The sequence below is a fragment of the Elaeis guineensis genome, chromosome 1, assembly GCF_000442705.2.
Source record: "Elaeis guineensis isolate ETL-2024a chromosome 1, EG11, whole genome shotgun sequence".
NCBI lineage: Eukaryota > Viridiplantae > Streptophyta > Magnoliopsida > Arecales > Arecaceae > Elaeis > Elaeis guineensis.
Genome location: NC_025993.2, coordinates 40,042,905 through 40,060,449, shown reverse-complemented (window position 1 = coordinate 40,060,449; position 17,545 = coordinate 40,042,905). Strand labels below are relative to the sequence as shown.

The 17,545-nt window shown below is 36.3% G+C and overlaps 1 protein-coding gene across 1 annotated transcript in view; it reads left to right on the top strand.

The window, feature by feature from the left end:
- LOC105034784 (uncharacterized) overlaps positions 1-16,368 on the top strand; it is a 77,207-nt gene extending 60,839 nt beyond the window's left edge. The window contains exons 5-13 of the mRNA XM_010910062.4: positions 7,553-7,678; positions 7,791-8,003; positions 8,541-8,588; positions 13,070-13,231; positions 13,318-13,479; positions 14,580-14,673; positions 14,740-14,858; positions 14,959-15,003; positions 15,987-16,368. Coding sequence (XP_010908364.1) covers positions 7,553-7,678; positions 7,791-8,003; positions 8,541-8,588; positions 13,070-13,231; positions 13,318-13,479; positions 14,580-14,673; positions 14,740-14,858; positions 14,959-15,003; positions 15,987-16,223 — 1,206 coding nt within the window. The 3' untranslated portion in view covers positions 16,224-16,368. The remainder of the gene's footprint in view (positions 1-7,552; positions 7,679-7,790; positions 8,004-8,540; positions 8,589-13,069; positions 13,232-13,317; positions 13,480-14,579; positions 14,674-14,739; positions 14,859-14,958; positions 15,004-15,986) is intronic.
- Positions 16,369-17,545: the final 1,177 nt, after the last annotated feature.

Here is a 17,545-nt window from a genome sequence, read left to right as displayed (position 1 = left end):
CACTAGATGTGAAACCTAAAAGCTGTTCCATATAAATATCTTTCTCAAGATATTCATTCAGAAAAGCAGTTTTCACATCTATCTGTCAGATTTTATAATCATAATAAGCTGTAATAGCAAGCAGAGTACGGATGGACTTCAGCATGGTTACAGGTGAGAAGATTTTTTGATAATCAATGTCCTCGCACTAGCTATAATCTTTTGCCACAAGCTTAACTTTATAGGTCTCTACCTTACCATTAGCACCTATTTTCCTTTTGTAGATTCATTTACATCCAATGGGTACTATACCCTCGAGTGGATCCACTAAGGTCCATACTTAGTTCGAATGCATCGAGTCAATTTTTGACTTCATTGCATCTAACTATTTCTCGAAATCGATGTCAGACATCACCTCGTCAAAGGTATTAGGATCATCAATTCATCACCATGACCTTTATCTCCCATAAGGAATATTTTCTTTATTTTCTTCGTAAGCGTACCCATGTACCTTTCAGGAGGTCGGGAGATCCTACTAGATCTACAAGGTGGTAGAGGAACATCAACTACTGGCTTATGAATAATGGGTTCCTGAGGATCTATAGCTCTTTGCTCTTCAAAGACCTCTTCGAGCTCAGATACTTCATTTCTGAATTTTTTGAACTTTTCAAAGGCTTCAGACTTGTGTTTAATCAAAGACACATACCCATATCTAGACAGATCATCGATAAAGGTGATAAAGTAGCTGTAACCACCCCTGGCCTACACATCAAATGGTCCACACACATCGGTGTGTGCTAAGGCAAGTAACTCAGTGGTCCTTTCCCCATGTCCTATAAAGGGTAGCTTGGCCATTTTTCCTCCAAGGTAAGATTCATAAGCTAGATACGACTCTGGATGCAGAGAGTCAAGGATCCCATCCTTTTCCAATTTGTTTATCCTGTCCTCTGCAATATGGCCCAGTCTATGATGCCACAAGTACTTCTGGTTAATTTCATCTTTAGATCTCTTTTGACCTATGATACTCCCTATTTGCTCGTTCAGATTCACATTCGCATCAATATGCAAGTGATATAGATTGTCAATTAAAAGATCACGTGCAATCAATTTATTTCGTAAATAAATAGAATAATAGTCTTTATTGAAATTAAATTCAAAACTATTCTGTGCTAGCACAGACACAGAAATCAAATTCCGACTAGCTACAGGAACAAAATAACAGTCTTTTAAATCTAATCTAAAATTCGACGGTAATCGAAAAGGATAAGTGTCAATGGCTTCTGCAGCAACTTTTGCTCCATTGCCGATCCGAAGGATCATGTCACATTCTCTCAACCTCCTACTTTCTATTAGACCCTGTATTGAGGTACATATATGAGCACTCGAACCAGAGTCCAATACTCAACTGGAAGTAGAAGAAACCGTAAGGTTAGATTCAATTACGAGCATACCTTCTGAAGGTTTATCACTCTTCTTAGTCTTTAGGCTCTCCAGGTAGAGTGGACAGTTCCTCCTCCAGTGACCTTCAGCATCACAGTGGAAACACTTTCCCTTTGCTTCAGCCTTCTTTGGAACGTCTTTCTTTGGCTTGCTCTCTATCTTCTGCTTTTTAGCGGATTTGTTCTTCTTCCAACCAGACTTTTTCTTGGTCGAAGAAGTCTGCTCTATAGCGAGAATAGTGCCCCTTGAACTCTTTAAGGTTCCTTCCGTAGTGACCAACATGTTGACCAGCTCGGATATAGCGCAATCAAGTTTATTCATATGAAAATTTACAATAAATTGATTATATGAACTCGTAAGGGATTGAAGGATTAAATTCATTTACAATTCTTTCTGCATATCAAGCCCGAGCTTTCCAAGCTCCTCAATGTCCTTGATCACTGTCATACAGCGATCATGGACTGACTGCCCTTCATGCATCTTCAAATTGAAGAGTCTCTTGGATACTTCAAAGCGTGCTGAACGGCTCTGCTCACCATACAACTTTTGTAGGTGAGTAATCATAGCTCTGGCAGTAGGCATATGCTCATGCTGGCTCTGCAACTTAGTTGACATGGATGCCAGCACATAACACTTGACCCGACTATCTTCATCCGTCCACTTTTCATAAGCAGTTCTTTGCTCAGCAGTAGGACGGTTTGGTAATACTAGGGGTTCTTGGTCGAGTACATGACCTAGTTTTTCAGAAGTCAGGACAATCTTGAGGTTTCTTAGCCAGTCTTTATAGTTTATTCCGATCAAACGATTGGATTCAAAGATGCGGGCTAGAGGGTTTAAGACTGACATTGTTTAACTGTAAGAGTAGAGATTCAAGTTAGACTTTTGTACTTTAAAATTATATTTGCTTCTAGAGACTTTAGGATGCAAACAACGACCCCCACTAATTTTTCGGATCCCTCCACTCTCCGGGTGAGAAATAGAAATCCTAACACGACAAATGGATTCTTAGTGGGTATTGCGGTCCCACCGATGCCATGTACCTCACCTAACAGTTATTGGTAATATGCACACCGATGCGTGGACAACTCTTTGCCCAGATGCTTCTCTAAGCATGTTGCAGCCACTTGGTCTCTAAGTCATGTGGGCTCACCTAACAGTTATTGACCACACTCCTTAGTTAAGCTCAACCCACTATTCACAAGTAGGTGCAAGGCCATCATTGGGTTCCTCACTTAACAATTATTGGATCTAATCCCATCCTTATCTTGGAGTAACTCTTTGCTAATAGAGTCGTTGCGTGTTTCCGATGTAACTGAACCACCGTAACCAGTCGAGAACAATCAACATCAGTAGCATGTCTGCACATCTACAATGGTGGAAGACTTATAGATTTAATATTTATGGGGAGGTTTAGGTTTAGATCTCATCTAATTAATCATCATATGACTGATCTAATTGGCATGGGCTTTAAACCGCCAAGCAACCTCATTCAAGACTCAATCTTTCAAATTGGTCAGGTAAGCGGAGATCGATGGGAGTCCCCCGTTGTTTTCCTTAGACACCAATAAATTGGTCAGATCAGTAAACGGGATCAATTAAATAATCATCTCTCAATTACTTGCCTTAGACATCAATAGGTCAATTGGTTCAAATAGGTTAGATCAAGTGAATCAGGCTCAAGCCATCGAGCCGAATTAGGTCCTTAGGTTAATCGATTCTACACATGGGATTCAATCGATTTGATCAACAACAATTGTATGATCAAATAATTTAATTGATCTAATCTTAATCAACACTTGACTCGGTTTGATCAATTACTTAATCGAACTAAACCCATTACGTTCAAATCAAAAACTCTAGATGCAATCTAGTTACATGACCTAATTTTTGATTTTCCTATAACCAAAACTCTTATGCACAAACACAAATTTCAGATTCCAAAACTAAATTTTAGATCTAAATTTCTTACATGGAGGGTAAGCTTTAAATCGTGAAACTAATTTTCAGATTTAACATACAAATATATATCTCATATATATATATGTAAAATTCAGATCTAAACAAAAATTCAGATCATAACATGATATCATATATCTTATATACAAATCATGAATTATATTGAAAATAATTTTCTGACCTAAATATGCAATGATATATCTCATATATGAATCATGAATCAGGTCAAATTAAATTTCAGATTTATACATGCATCTACATATCACATGATTATGAACTAGAAACCGTTCTAGAACAAAAATTCAGATATATGCATGTTTTCACATATCAACTATATGTTCTAAAATTAAATCTAAGATAAATTTTAGATTCAAAACACTTATCTATACATCTCATGTATCAAGAAAAAATCAGATTTTGAAACTCTTTTCAAAACATATATGTCAATTTCATGCATATGAAACTTGTGGCTCTGATACCACTGTTGGATTTTTCATGTTGGGGCATGCATGTATGTTTCAAATTTTTTTTCTAAACAACACAGTGGAATAGAAGATTAAAACATCTTTTAATTTACATCATATATGCATAAAACATAAAGCATTAGGATCTACTTTATATGCTGAAATTGAACATGTGTTGAATTTAATGTTGAAATTGAATATGTGATCGAATCACATACCTGTTTCGCAAATTCATTCTTCAAATCTGGATCTAGAAGAGAATTGGTTCTTCCTTAGCTACGCAAGTGCCCGACCTCTACGGGTAGCTACTCAGGATCAGCTTGGAATAATCCTCTTTGGTATTGATTTTTCTTATCTAAAAAAAATTAGCCTGCGAATATGAACGAAGTCTGGATCGCGATCAATTCTTTGATTCTTTCCTTGATCTTCTTCTTCATTTGTTTTTTTTTTCCTTGATTATGAAGCAATCAGGGACTAGAAACCAGCAAGCAAAGGGAGACGCCTAAACACCTTTAGGCGTGGAAGATGGAGGATGCCCAAGTTTGGGCGTTGGATCTTCAAGGGAGAAGAGAGAGGGGGCGTGGGCTCTTCTATGGAGGCGTGGGGCTGCTGGATTTCAATGCTTAGAAGCCTTAGGAAAGGTCCCTTTAAATAGGCATAAGGTTTGAATCTTATTTAAAACCAAACAACCACTTAATACAACTCCTACTTGCATTAGGAATCCTTATTTTTTTGTTATTTGACTCCCTTTAGGAGATCCTTTAGGCGCCAACCATTGGAGCCTTTGCACCCACAAATACACACGCCACATGGCACTCATGGGATGCCCCATGCTGGTTCCACACGCCCTCTACTGAATGGGCACGTCCAACTTAATCAAATCAAGTGGCGTCCAATCAAAACTATCAAGAAAATTAATTAAAGGCTTGATCCTTTAATTCATTTGATCCAAAACCCTAGGCACCCAACAATTGGAGCCCAATGAATCTAATTCATTTAGGTTATTAGCAGATAATTAAATTTAAATTAATCTTATCAAATAAGAAATTCAAACATAAAGAGAAACTTAGGTCCAACCATGTGCTAGCAAGGTTATCCTGAACCCAATAGGATTTTTCTAAACTCAATTGAGACTTTATAAGCCCAATTGCTTATTTCAGGTCTAATCCCTTTGTTGTGTGACTCCATAGGTTCAATTCTATCTGGTAGTAAGATATACAATGATCTTTGTCATAGTATCATTAAAACTCTTTTCAATGGGTCGGAACAATTTCACTCTAACTCATCAAGGATTGTCGATCTTGAGCAATCCTAATATACTCTCACTATTCACCAGTGACACCTAGCAGTATGTAGTAGCAACCTAGTAGAATCGAAAAAGAACTTCAAGGTGTAATTCACGTGTGATTCAGTCCCTTTATCGTGAGTCCCGACTAGATGGCAGGTCATGGATAAATCGTCAAACCTCATCATTAGTTATATGATAGATTTGATCAGCTCAAGTTCAATTGTGATTTTTATGAAAACTCTTTTTCATCAATCACACTGCTGTGGGCACAGACTCTCGGACTTAGCCTCCTCTCTATCAAGGTCGATAGATTCCATCTTGATGCACATTCTACTCCTACAGTGGATCAACTGTCGCCAACATCCACTACAAGGGCTCATTGAGATCATGTTTATGTGTCAGTCAAACTCCAGCAGCCTCACTGCGAGCAGTCATACTATCGCAGGTCAAAGGACCATTCACACAACTACACCATCGAGACAATCACTGACGATCGAATAGAAATCTAAGTGATCTCTCGTATGGTCACGCTTCGTATTAGTTGTTTTCTAACAACTACCCACACTCGTCGCTCAGTGTCTCTACACTGTAGACCAGAGACTCATCTACCCCGAAGGAAGCGATCATTGTCCTCATGATGATACTATGATCGGAAACATTTAGGAATTATATATATGTCTCTAATTCTCAACACATTGAGAATATGTATCGAAATGTTAATTCCATAGACGATTCAAGGATATATCATACTTGAATGAAAAATAAACTTGCCTTTTTATTGATCAAATCAATGTATTAAGTACAAAATTGTGTGCTAGCTTTATTATAATGTGTCAGTCATATTGGCTTCTAGGACATACATCTAATAGTTTCATTATCCTACATTTGGCAAGTTGATTATGGTGCTATTAAGTTTGTTCTTTCTTTCATGGAACATCTATAAATTTCTCCTTGGTGATTCAATATCATTTTATTCTGATCGAGTTTCATTTATGCTGCATTTAGCAACTAGCTAAAGTAATGCAATCGATTATATCAGGCATGGTACTTCTTTTTAAAATTTTGTCTTTTATTTTGTTTTTGTTTTTGTTGAAGTACATCTGAACCACTACATCAGAACAGCAGATATGATAGTCTTTGGTTTGGCCTTTATCTGATATCAGACAAAATCCACATGTTCAAGGAAGTTTTTGCTTGATCAGGTGGACCTTTTATATGACATTTTGGTGATTGGCTCCCACTCTTGTGATGAATTTAATGTTGGACTTGAATGGTTTATGAAATTGGATGATCTCCTAGTAATTTTGAAGATGATGGACTTTTAAGTGTGACTGGCTTTCTAGGGTCTATATTTGTCTGCCCTTCTATGTCTGTTACCAGGAAACCTATATATGCTGCTAATTTCGACTGCCCACAAGTGGAAGGTAGCATGGTCATTTAAGCCTCCATTGTTCACATCCTGATGAGATGAAGAGCTGTAGCACATATCAAAAAAAAAAAAAAAAAAAAAAAAGGTCTCAAGGAGTAAATGCAATTGATGTCAATTCAGATTAGGATCTTTAGTACAACAATCATAATGATAGTCCAAGTTCTTGTTGAAGTTGATGTGGCTCCATGGGCCTTTCCCTTTGGGGAAGGCTGAAGCATGTCATTGCTATTAGAGGGGGGAAATTTGGGTACTGATCTTTATATATCATATGAAATCTGGCATATGCTACTGCATATATTTCCTCGATGCAATTATGTTTCTTAATACATTGTGAGCTATTATACTATACTGATACTGGCTTGAATGTGTTTGGTTTTAGTGCCAGTAAAATTTCTAACACGATAGGGGTAACCATGTTGTTTTGTTCAAGATATTACCAAAGGCATGTGAAATTTGCATATGGTTGATCCTAGAAATTATGAAATGGTTGAAAATTGAAATGCTGTTCTGCTGAACTATTATTACTAGATTACGTAAATGTAGTTCTGGGGTTACAAGTAAAAACTGATACTTGGACTATACCAAGTAACACTGTTAAGAACTAAGACCACTTTCTATTGGCATTTGTTTAATGTTCTTTCTATACAAGTTCCATCATTACTGAATATGTGTCTTAAAATCAAAAGAAAGGGAATATTTTCCTATTCTGAGATCTTTATATTAAGCTAATAATTTTATATTTTTATACCTCTGCACAAAATGGGCATCCGACCATGCATGAGGTACATCATTGACTTGGCAAAGTAGGAAAGAAGAAAGAATTTTTTTTTCTTTTTTTTGTTGTGGGTTGGGGGTGGGGAGGAAGGGGGCGCAAGGGGCAGTTGGATGGGAACCCTAATCAGCTCTGATCTCTTGTTAAGCATTTTACCCCTATAAAATTATATTTTAGAGGCAATATGGTACAAGCAATTGAGTGAAGTTGGTTTGTTATTGCAGGTTATGAAAACTTTAGTTCAGTTTGGTGCCCCATCAAACATTTTGGTGGATGGGAAGCCTCACCTGGGAACAGATAGACTGGTTCCGCTGCTGCGCAACTTCCGCCAGCATTTGAAGGGGTTGGGTGTGAGTGGAATTATCTGCAGTTTGACCGATTAAAGAATTTTATATCATTTTTGAGATTCTGTCAGCATGGTGTGTACTGGACTCTTCCATTCATCTTTATTTATTTATGCAGGTTGATATAAAGTTTGGGACTAGACTGAATGATCTCATCGTAGAAAACAAGCACGTTTTGGGAGTCAAAGTTTGTGATGCAAGACATGGACCTGGTTATGATGACAAGAAGTTATCATATGATGCGGTTGTTCTAGCAGTTGGTCACTCAGCTCGAGATGTATACCCCATGTTGCTTGAACACAATGTAGATTTGCTCCCTAAAGATTTTGCAGTAAGTTAACATTTTTTTCATCCAATCCAATGGTTTGATCGAGTCCATCACTAATACCGCTATCTGCTTATCCTATTGTATAACATGTCAATCTGAAGAATGGGCTCAAGAATGAAATTTTTTCAATATAATACCTGGAATTGACTGGTAATAATAAATGAAGATGATGTTCTCTGAAGAGAATATTATATTGGATTTTTTTTTTTTTTAATTTTAAGATTCTTGTCATCTTTCTCCTTTTTCCTGGAGACTCGTTGTAAATATGTTATAGAGATTAGGTCATGGTTTTTGGGTTCAGATTTTCCTAAATATTGGATTATCTCTTGTAGCAGTGATTATTTTTTGGATGGGTTGTGGATGCTTCGCGCATTCTGCTTGCATCTGGACTGATGCTGGGGATTTAGTTTGCTAGTTCAGAGTGCCTTTATTATTTTTCAGTAGTTTGTCTTTTGTTGCTTGTAACAACTAGGAAATTCTTAATTGCACCATTTGCATATATTGTTCTGTATGTTTATTGTATATGGCATGTCTTAACAGGTTGGCTTACGAATTGAGCATCCACAACAACTAATAAATGGCATACAGGTAATTTGCTTTGTTGATTTGCTTTGGAACAAGTCAGTCTCTACATCGCATATATATGGAGTTTGAGGTTGATATTAATGATACTTCGCTTCTGTATTTTACACTCTGGTAGTCTATGAACTGCAAAATCTGAAACCATGTCTCCGGTCATAATCCTGACTCCAAAAAGGAAGTAGTACATGCTAGTTTAAAATCTTCTGAATAGCCTCTACACGATGATTTAGTTAGTCTTTCTTTATTTTCATTTTTCCAGATAGAACAAAGAGAAAGGTGGGAGGTTGTGTATGCAGATATCACAGCCTTGCCATTAGTGAGAATGAGCTCATGACAGTTTTTGTTGTTATTCCCTCTCACTCTGCCCAGCAATCAACCTATGCTAGCAATTCTTTTTTTCCATTTTTTCCCTATTTTTAGTAATAATGCTTTAAATTTCTATAGAGGGGTGCTCCCTACTCTTATAATAGATCACCAGCTCGTCTCTAATAGATTTGCTCTGATTAGAGTCAAGATTATATAATTGTTAGTTGCTAAAGGGATTTAGAAGTCATGCTTTTTGGTGATGTAATAGGATGGATAAGCTCATGGCTATGTTGGGAAACATGCAGTTTCTTCTAGAATTCATGGGTGTTGAAGGCAAGAAACAAGTGGATCAATCTATGCTTCAATTTGAGTAGTAGATCAGCAAACCCTAGTTCTTCTGGGGAAGAAATATTTCTGGTGAAGTGGATAAAAGATAGTTCTTGGTGTTCTTTGTTATTGGTTACTGACAAATATTAGAAAAAGAGTAACTCCACTTCCAAATATCTAGTGCAGATCTTTCATCAGTGAGTGAAAATCAAAATTCTTTTATCAATGGATATATTAGAAAAGAGAATAGCTTTGCTTCTATAATAGCCAATGAACATGATGATCGAAGTGAGGGTGCATCAAAAATTCTTTTAGGGCAAACAAGTGTTGAAACTTGAAAGCCAAACTATTGAACCAAGGTTTGCAGTATCGATGCATATGACCCCATATAGGGCATACCATACCATATTGATGCTTTATAAGGGGGTGCCAAACTGACCCATGTTGACACTGTATCAAAATGGTACTAAGGGGTTTGGTACTAAGATGGCAAACCTTGGTCAAAGCAATTAAAAAAGGCATGAAATTGAATAGGAGTGATTTCACAACCATTTTGGATCAGCCCATTTTGGTGTAGTTCATATTTTTTTCTTAGTCAAAGTCAATCATTGTATTTATTAGATAGTTAATAACTAGTGCTTAAACTTTAAATATGTTTTTTCGTAAATATGCAATGTGATATTTATAGTTTCTAGGTTTATTAATTGTGATTCATGCTAGTATTCCTTAAGAGTCTAAAAGGGCAGTTATTTGTTGTCCTTTAGAACTTTATGATCATATATTGTCTTCATAAAATCATGTGGTATAGATAGACATCCGTGAAAATGGCTATTTTTGAGTTTGTATTTTTTTAATGTAATGATGGATTTCACTTGATATCTGTTTTTTCCAACTTTCTTCTCTATCTTGGTCTCTTCTTCCTCTTGTGCTTGAAATAAGCTTCTGACATTAGTTCATATCAGAACTTTGGTCCTATCATTTGTCCCTCTTATTCTTCTCTTCAAGAAGACATGTCCTTTCTAAAATTGTCATTCTCAACAACACAAACATGATGAACTTCTAAACCAATGTTTGCCAAACTGGTCGGTACTGTATCATACCATTACCGAACTGGTATGCAGTCTTCTACCATACTGACACTTGGTATGCCTTGCTGTCTCGTATCGTATCATGTACTGACATTGTAATGGGATGCTATCAGTATAGGGTCTAGTACCGAGATGGCAAATCTTGTTCTAAACATTATAAGGAGTTGCTTTATTAGCATGAAGAACGCTTGACTTGAATAGGACAGCTAGATGAAGGATTTAGAGAACAAGTTGGTTCATGGAGCAAGCAATAAATTTTCAAGGCCATCTCGGGAAACTTGATGGCGAACTTCTAAACATTGTAAGGAGTTACTTTATTAGCATGAAGAACACTTGGCTTGAATAGGACAGCTGGATGAATGATTCAAAGAGCAAGTAAATTAGTTCCAGGAGCAAGCAATAAACTTTCAAGGTCTTCTCAAGAAACTTAAGGTTGTCACAGGTTGATGGTTAGGTGCCTAGATGGTAGGCAGTGTCATCTAGGCACTTGGGCAGTCCAACCATTTAGGTGTTGGGTGCTTTTGACATCTCAAAGCAAGGTAGTTGTCCTGGAGCCTATGTTGCACCTAGACTAGTGTCTGGTCGCCTAGGGGGCACTTATCCTTGGATAGGCACTCTATTCATTGATTCTTTAAAACAGTAATTTTTTAAACTAATTCTATATTTAGGTAAGTGTTTTACTTCAAGAGAGAGAAGTTGAGTCCATTTGTACCATGTTCTCTTAAATATTAACTGATGGTAGAAAAAATGAGAGGAAAACTATTTTGTAAACTAAAGCAAATCAAATGAATCATTATTGTATAATTTATGCAGTTCACTTATCATTATCAATATGATGTGTTTTCCATGAACTTAATGGCTCTATATATATATGAACATACAATTTTAATTTTTAGAATTTTCTTTTGCCCCAAAACCTTAACTCTAGGACATGCTATCTTAGCTTTTAAAAACTAGAATTTTAACTGATAAGCCATCATGCTTAAAAGTTGTTCATTCAACATAACACTCAGATCAACTTAATAGTAAGGCACTAGTTGAAGAGACAACTGAAGTTAAGAATTCATCTTAAAGGCCCCATAACGTGTCAAGATTTCATCTTTCAAATTCTCCTCCTAGTTGTTGCCTGCCTTGGTTCTTGAAACTCCTATTTTTAGAAGACCTAATAATGCTTTTGAACACATCAATCCTTTGAAACCTAGATGCTTAGATGTTACTATTGGAGAAAAGCTTGACGACCTAATAATGCTTTTGAACACATCAATCCTTTGAACCCTAGATGCTTAGATGTTACTATTGGAGAAAAGCTTGACGTTCCCTGGGGAAATTGAAATCTAGAGTTTTTGACAAGGTCTGCCATATCGACTGGTATTGATTGTACCATACTGTACCGGTTAGATATTAGAATGATACCAAAGTTTGGTTTGATATATGAGTTGAAGCAGTCCGTAACTGAGCAGAACTGCCTCGTATTGCTTGGTATGGCCCGAAAGCAGGGTGTGTACCATACCATACCAATTTGTACTGCTTAGTTTCAGGTGGTACCAGGATAAAAAGTGAGAAAAAGTGGGTTGGGAGCTGCATTGCTATGGAGTGCATATTGTACCATATGAATGTATTGTGAGAACTGGTAACCATATCGGTATAGTACCCAATGCCAAGATTGCAGATCTTGGTTTTTTAAGATTGGATTTCATGCCTTAAGCATTTTTTGATTGGCATCAATTTATTGAGGGGCATCAGGTTCAATTTTCTTTGGGTCAAGGTCATGGATTCAGCTCAAATTTGATGTGGTTGGAGAAGACTAGTACTTCTGGCCTCTGATTCAATCCTGTTGATTCTATTCAGTCCCTTCACATGCAACTCTACCACCATGTTTGATAAGCCGTATTACTTGATGACTATACTGAGAAGTTTCATGACTTGGTTGTTTGAGTTGGGACAACAGACTGAGAATAAATGTTTTCTGCTCTCTATCAAGCTGGCATGTCTTTGATGAGCACTATGCAATGATTTAAGCTGATTATGGTGGATATCTGCAAATGGTGACTAGCTTGAGGTTGTCTCCTAATAGCAGCATGTTACAATAAACGCAATTTGGTGACATGACATAAAAGGTATGAATTAAAATGAGGGCCTTTAAAGAGAAAGGTGTCCTCCATAAGATGGTGTCTGTTTGGAGCTTTGGGAGTTTAGCTGGGGAGTATAGGAGATTAGTGGATGCAATGACATGGACAGACCAGGATGCTCGATGGTATTTGTAACTCTTATCCTGGTTGCTTTTGTTAATCCACTTAAATTTGTCATCTTCAAAAAAGGTTCATGACATATTTGTTTCATGTTTTTGTGTTAGGATCCTAGTTGAGCCTATCTATATGTTGTGCTTAGAAATGCTTTGATCCTGTGCATTGTAAAAGCTACCTTTTATGAACCATGAGCAATATAAGTACATTTTTGTTCAGAATTGACTTAGCTGATTAATCAAGCACTATATTATCTTGGAAGTGCTTTGATCTTGTGCCTTGTAAAACCTACCTATTACAAACCATGAGCAATCGAGGTACATGTATGTTCAGAATTGACTTAACCTATTAACCAAGCACCATATTATCTGGAATCAAGCTTGGAGCAACTTTGCATGCCTCTTATAGATGAGCTTGTGTTGAGGTTTCATCTCCTACATCTGAGTTCTTATGAACTTTTACATTCTTGTAGTTTACTGTGACTATGGGCATGCTAAATTGGTGATATAATGTAAATTACCAGTACTCTACATTGGCTACTGAAGTTCATGAGGGACGTGGAAGAGTACCTGTGGCTGATTATAAGGTGGTGAAGTATATCAGTGAAGGGAATGATGGGGCCAGTTCTGCTTCAGATGATCTAATTCGTAGCTGTTATTCCTTTTGCATGTGTCCTGGTGGGCAGGTATGTTTTGTGTTACTTTCACAGTGGAGGTACTCATCTATTTTTGGTAATTGGTAAGATAGCCTTGTTGAAGTGCATGCTGGCAGGTTGTTTTAACTAGCACAAACCCATCAGAACTCTGTATCAATGGCATGTCATTTTCCCGCCGTGCATCTAGATGGGCAAATGCGGCACTTGTCGTCACTGTCTCTTCAAATGATTTTGATTCCTTTCAATCTTATGGACCTCTTGCTGGTGTTGAATTCCAGGTAGTTGTGACTATAATGCATTAGTTTCAAATATTCATCCTTCACATATATCTGAAGTGCCAAGTGCTACAGCTGAAAATGTTCTGAATGACATGTATCATCAGAAATTTCATGAAGACTGGAGAGTCATGTTCAACAAAGCACTTTTAAAAATGATTCAAGCATTATGGGACATTGGATTCTTGCAATAAATGAGTTCATTTTTGTGCGTCATTGAGGATGTAGTGTAAAAATGCATGCTATCTAAATAAACTGTAGGTGGGCATCCTCACACTTTCTCAAAGAATTAATAATATGCATATTGCTTGTTTAAAGATCCACAGATTCAAGCATTGTTAAGCGGACATTGTTATTGATCAGAAATGCATGTGAGCATGCTGCCTAGAAATGTTGGATTATAATATTTCTCAAGAGGCAATTAATAATTTATTACTCAAACAAGATAACTGTGATACCATTTGTTGGATATGGTTATGGTTGATCATATGTGCATTCTGTCAACATGGCTAATTGTGTAACTAAGGGCCTCCTTGGATGGTTGCATTTACTGTCTATTGGGTAAACCCTAGACATGGTTGCAGTAGAAATGATGGTTAGCAATAGGGGAAAGTGGCAATATCAGGGGAGCCCCTTTGCACTATTGCATAGAATAGGATGCCAAATTCTGTGCAAAAGGTGATGTCCAGCATTCCACTATCTTTTTATTTGCTTGTGTTGGGGTATCCTCAATCAGAAGAATTCCTTCTCTCCCCACCACTAACCCCTTCTCCCGTTGTCCATTTATAGGATTTATTCCATATGCAAACTGCATGGTCATCCAAACAGGTCCAGCATGTTTTAGTAAGTGAAAATTTAAAACATATATTGTAATTCGTAAATTTGTCTCATCAAATTGAAATGGAAGCAAGTCATGACACAATTCCTGTTCCATGTCAAATCTAGACATCATTATTATGCCAGCTTGCTGGAAGTTGGTTCGAGTTTAGAGTTTTAAATGAAAGATGCCACTATTTCTTTATGTTTGATCATTTAAGTAAAAAGATAGCCTGCTATTGTTCTTTGATAAACTTTATTAATTTTGTTGAAATTTTGATAATTAGCGAGAATTTGAAAGAAGAGCAGCTATAATGGGGGGTGGAAATTTTGTTGTCCCAGTACAAGCTGTTACTGATTTTCTGGAGAACAAATTGTCAGGTAATAATCATTTGTACTCTGTATTGCATCTTTCTAATCTGAAACTAACTTTTATTCTTATCTTAGTTACATCTCTACCACCGTCAAGCTACCGCTTGGGAGTTCAAGCCTCAAACCTCCATGAGATCTTCCCCTCTTACATTACACAAGCTTTACAGCATGCAATACTAAACATCGATAAAGAGGTTTTTCCTTTGCTTCTCTCATTTGATTATTGAAGAGGTGGAGTTGTGCTCTCTGCAACATTTACATTTTCTGATGCTTAGAATTTGCTGATATCTGCAGCTTCCAGGCTTTATCTCCCAGGATGCCCTCCTTCATGGTGTAGAGGTAATATTGTTAATCTTTCAGTTCTCAGATTTAATTTTTCTATATCCTTTGCTCAATATTGGGAATTAACTACATTGCTTCTGGAGCTCTATTAGTTGTATCCTGACTCTTGGCGGGGAAGTTTGCTCAGACAGTTTAATGTGAAAGTTTGGGGTGTACCACTTTGTATAAAGAAATGTATTGCAAGACCCAAAACTTGAACTCATCTTGACTGATGGGACAACTAGAATACTTAACTGCATTCCCAGTCTTAAAATTTCAGCTCATAAATTAATATGTAAACTTATAAAATTCTATATAATGATAGAAAATTTCTTATTCATAAACTAATTTGAACTTATACATGCATGGAAAATAGTGAAAAAGGATATCATATCCCATGCTTGACTCATCTGACATTTCTGGGTCAAGTTGACTGAGCTCATGAGGAAATAATCCTGTTAGGCTGCAATGCGCAAAACCCAAAACCTGTCTTATGGCCATGTTGAGTCAACTTGAATCCTTAATTGTGTTCTTGTAGCTTGAGTTTCAAATCATAAATTGTTGTGTAGAGTTATATAAAGTTGTAAAATACGAAAGGGCGATGTATCCAATGCTTATCTTATGGGAGTCTTCTGAGTCAAGTTGGCCAAATTGATGACTCGATGAGTCAACTGGTCCAGCAGTTGAGTTCTGCACATGCAGAGTTGGAGGGCAAGTGGGCTCAAATTATGGCTGATTGAGTTATGCTTCAATTTTTATAATTGGTGCATGAAGTTTTCATTTTTCATCATTTCTTTTTTATACATGAAAGAGGAGATCTTCATAATTTTGCATTTTTCTTGCATCAAGAATTTGCTTCCTTAGCATTAAGAATTTTTCGAGCAGAGCCATGTGGACAATCTCTAGGAGGAAATTAACTAAACTTTCTTCATACCTTCTGCAAAATGTAAACGTTGGAGCATTTCAAAAGTTCTCTGATGCTAGACTCCCCATGCTTTCAGACGAGGACAAGTTCCCCTGTGCAGATATTACGTCATGCAGACACATACGAGAGCACATCGTTGAAAGGGCTATATCCGATTGGAGAAGGTGCAGGTTATGCTGGTGGGATTGTCAGTGCTGCTGTTGATGGTATGTATTGTGGTTTTGCTGTGGCCAAAAGTCTCAGTTTATATCAGGGTGATATAGAGTCAGTTTTGGGCAAACCTCAGAAAAATACAGGTTTTGTAAAATATTGAGGATGCTTTCAAAGTTTTTGCCTAAAATTGCATGTTCCCCCCGATTTATATTAGTTCACATTGAAATTTATGAGTTGAAATTTGGTTACTAGAACATGGTTAAAAAAGGAACCTGGACATCAATGCATAGATATTTTATACTCCATGTCTTAACATTTCAAATTTTCAAGATGAACAATAACTGGTGTTATAATTGCATTTTATTTCTGATTATCATGAGATAAATCATTTTCTTGTTGGTTGTCGATAAAGTGTAAAGAAAGAAAAATTACAATCTCATGCAACCTATCAGGATGCATGTTCAAAAATTCATGCTGACCAGTTACTAGAATGCCCTTAAAAAAACTAAGGCTAATAAAGATTACATAAAGTTTACCCCAAATTATTTGAACAAGTCTTCTTGGTTTTGACCTTTTTTTTTTTTGGTTTAAAACGAACAATTTAACAATTTGCAGTGAGCCTGAGCCAATTCCACACTTTTATAGCCAGTCAGCTCAGCTACTTTGTGGAACTACTTGGACATTCAATGAGTAGCATTATGGTCAATTTTCATGCCAAAGTTTTAATTGATGATGTGCTGCTTGTTGGTCCTCACAACCTACGATTACTTTTTAAATATGTCATCATAAAAGTAATAAATTATTTTAAATATTTTTTGTATAGTGGTCTTTCATCATAAAAGTAATAAATTATTTTTAATATTTTTTGTATAGTGGTCTAGTCTCCCCCACATGTGACCTTTGTTTTAAATATCACCACTCTATAAATATATCATTATAAAAGTAATAAAATATTTTAATATTTTTTATATAGAAAGGTTTGTGGGCGATGGTCTAGTCTCCCCCACGTATGGCCTTTGTTTTAAATATCACCGTTCTCTGAGCTATCTAAGCTGATAGGTATGCCATGGGTGAATAAATCAAAACCTCTCTCTCTCTCTCTCTCTCTCTCTCTCTCTCAGCCGTATACAGATGCAGGTGTTTTCAGCGGAGTCCTTTACCATACTAATTCGATTTAAAATTTTTTATCAATTTAATATACATATTAATTTATTTATCAAGTAATACAAATTCTGAAATGATATATCTTTTTTAAAAACATCATTTGAAATGATATTTTTTCATTCGACTCAACGTCCACCTGGACACCTATCATGAAAAAAAAAAAATTCAAAAAAAAAAAAATACCATCTAGGATGGCGTTTTTAAAAACGCCATGCAGAATGATATTTTTCTTCTTTCTTTCTTTTTTTTATTTATATTTTTAACATTAATTTTTAGATGCAGTATATTTTTTATTATTATTTATATTTTTTTGTGCTT